Here is a 520-nt window from a genome sequence, read left to right as displayed (position 1 = left end):
TATGTGCTATCACTCCATGTACGACCTAATTAAGAAACAATAGATAAAATGACGAGGAGGACCCCTACAAGTTTGGTTATTGCATTCAACGACGGCATCCCGGGACCACAGCCAACCACAGGGATATCCCCCTTCAGTGGGCAACGCTTGCCAACAGATGAACAACCATCGCCTCTGCAAATTGGCACGCTTCCTGCAGGTGATGATGGAAATCCATACGTTGCATCTTTGCAAACGCTCACCAGTGTAAATCCCATCCCAGTTGTAGTTAGTTTTGGCTCGATAATGACCACGGGGTGGGAAGCGGGATCGTTGTCGTAGCGAGCGTGGTCGTCGCTTGTGCGGAGGTGGTGGTCGTCGAGGTCGGTGCCAGCGAGGTCGTCGCTGGTGCAGTGGTCGTGGTGGCCGACGCAGTCGACGTTGGCGCTTTTGTTGTGGTGGTGGACGCCGACGCGGTAGTACCGAGGCACGATGGTCTTCATGAGGTACGGAGGGACTACGAAGTTGATGACGTTGCAGA

General features: G+C 54.2%; 1 protein-coding gene across 1 annotated transcript; it reads right to left on the bottom strand.

Annotated features, from left to right (window-relative positions):
• Positions 1-133: 133 nt before the first annotated feature.
• Positions 134-482, bottom strand: H310_15391 (hypothetical protein; the record flags this gene model as incomplete). Its single annotated transcript, XM_008883366.1, has 2 exons — positions 134-193; positions 243-482. The coding sequence occupies 2 exons, from the start codon at positions 480-482 to the stop codon at positions 134-136; spliced, it is 300 nt and encodes a 99-aa protein (XP_008881588.1).
• Positions 483-520: the final 38 nt, after the last annotated feature.

Source organism: Aphanomyces invadans (assembly GCF_000520115.1).
Source record: "Aphanomyces invadans strain NJM9701 unplaced genomic scaffold supercont1.427, whole genome shotgun sequence".
NCBI classification, from domain to species: Eukaryota; Oomycota; class Saprolegniomycetes; order Saprolegniales; family Verrucalvaceae; genus Aphanomyces; species Aphanomyces invadans.
Note: the sequence above shows the minus strand (reverse complement) of the source record. Positions and strands in the feature narration are given on the sequence as shown.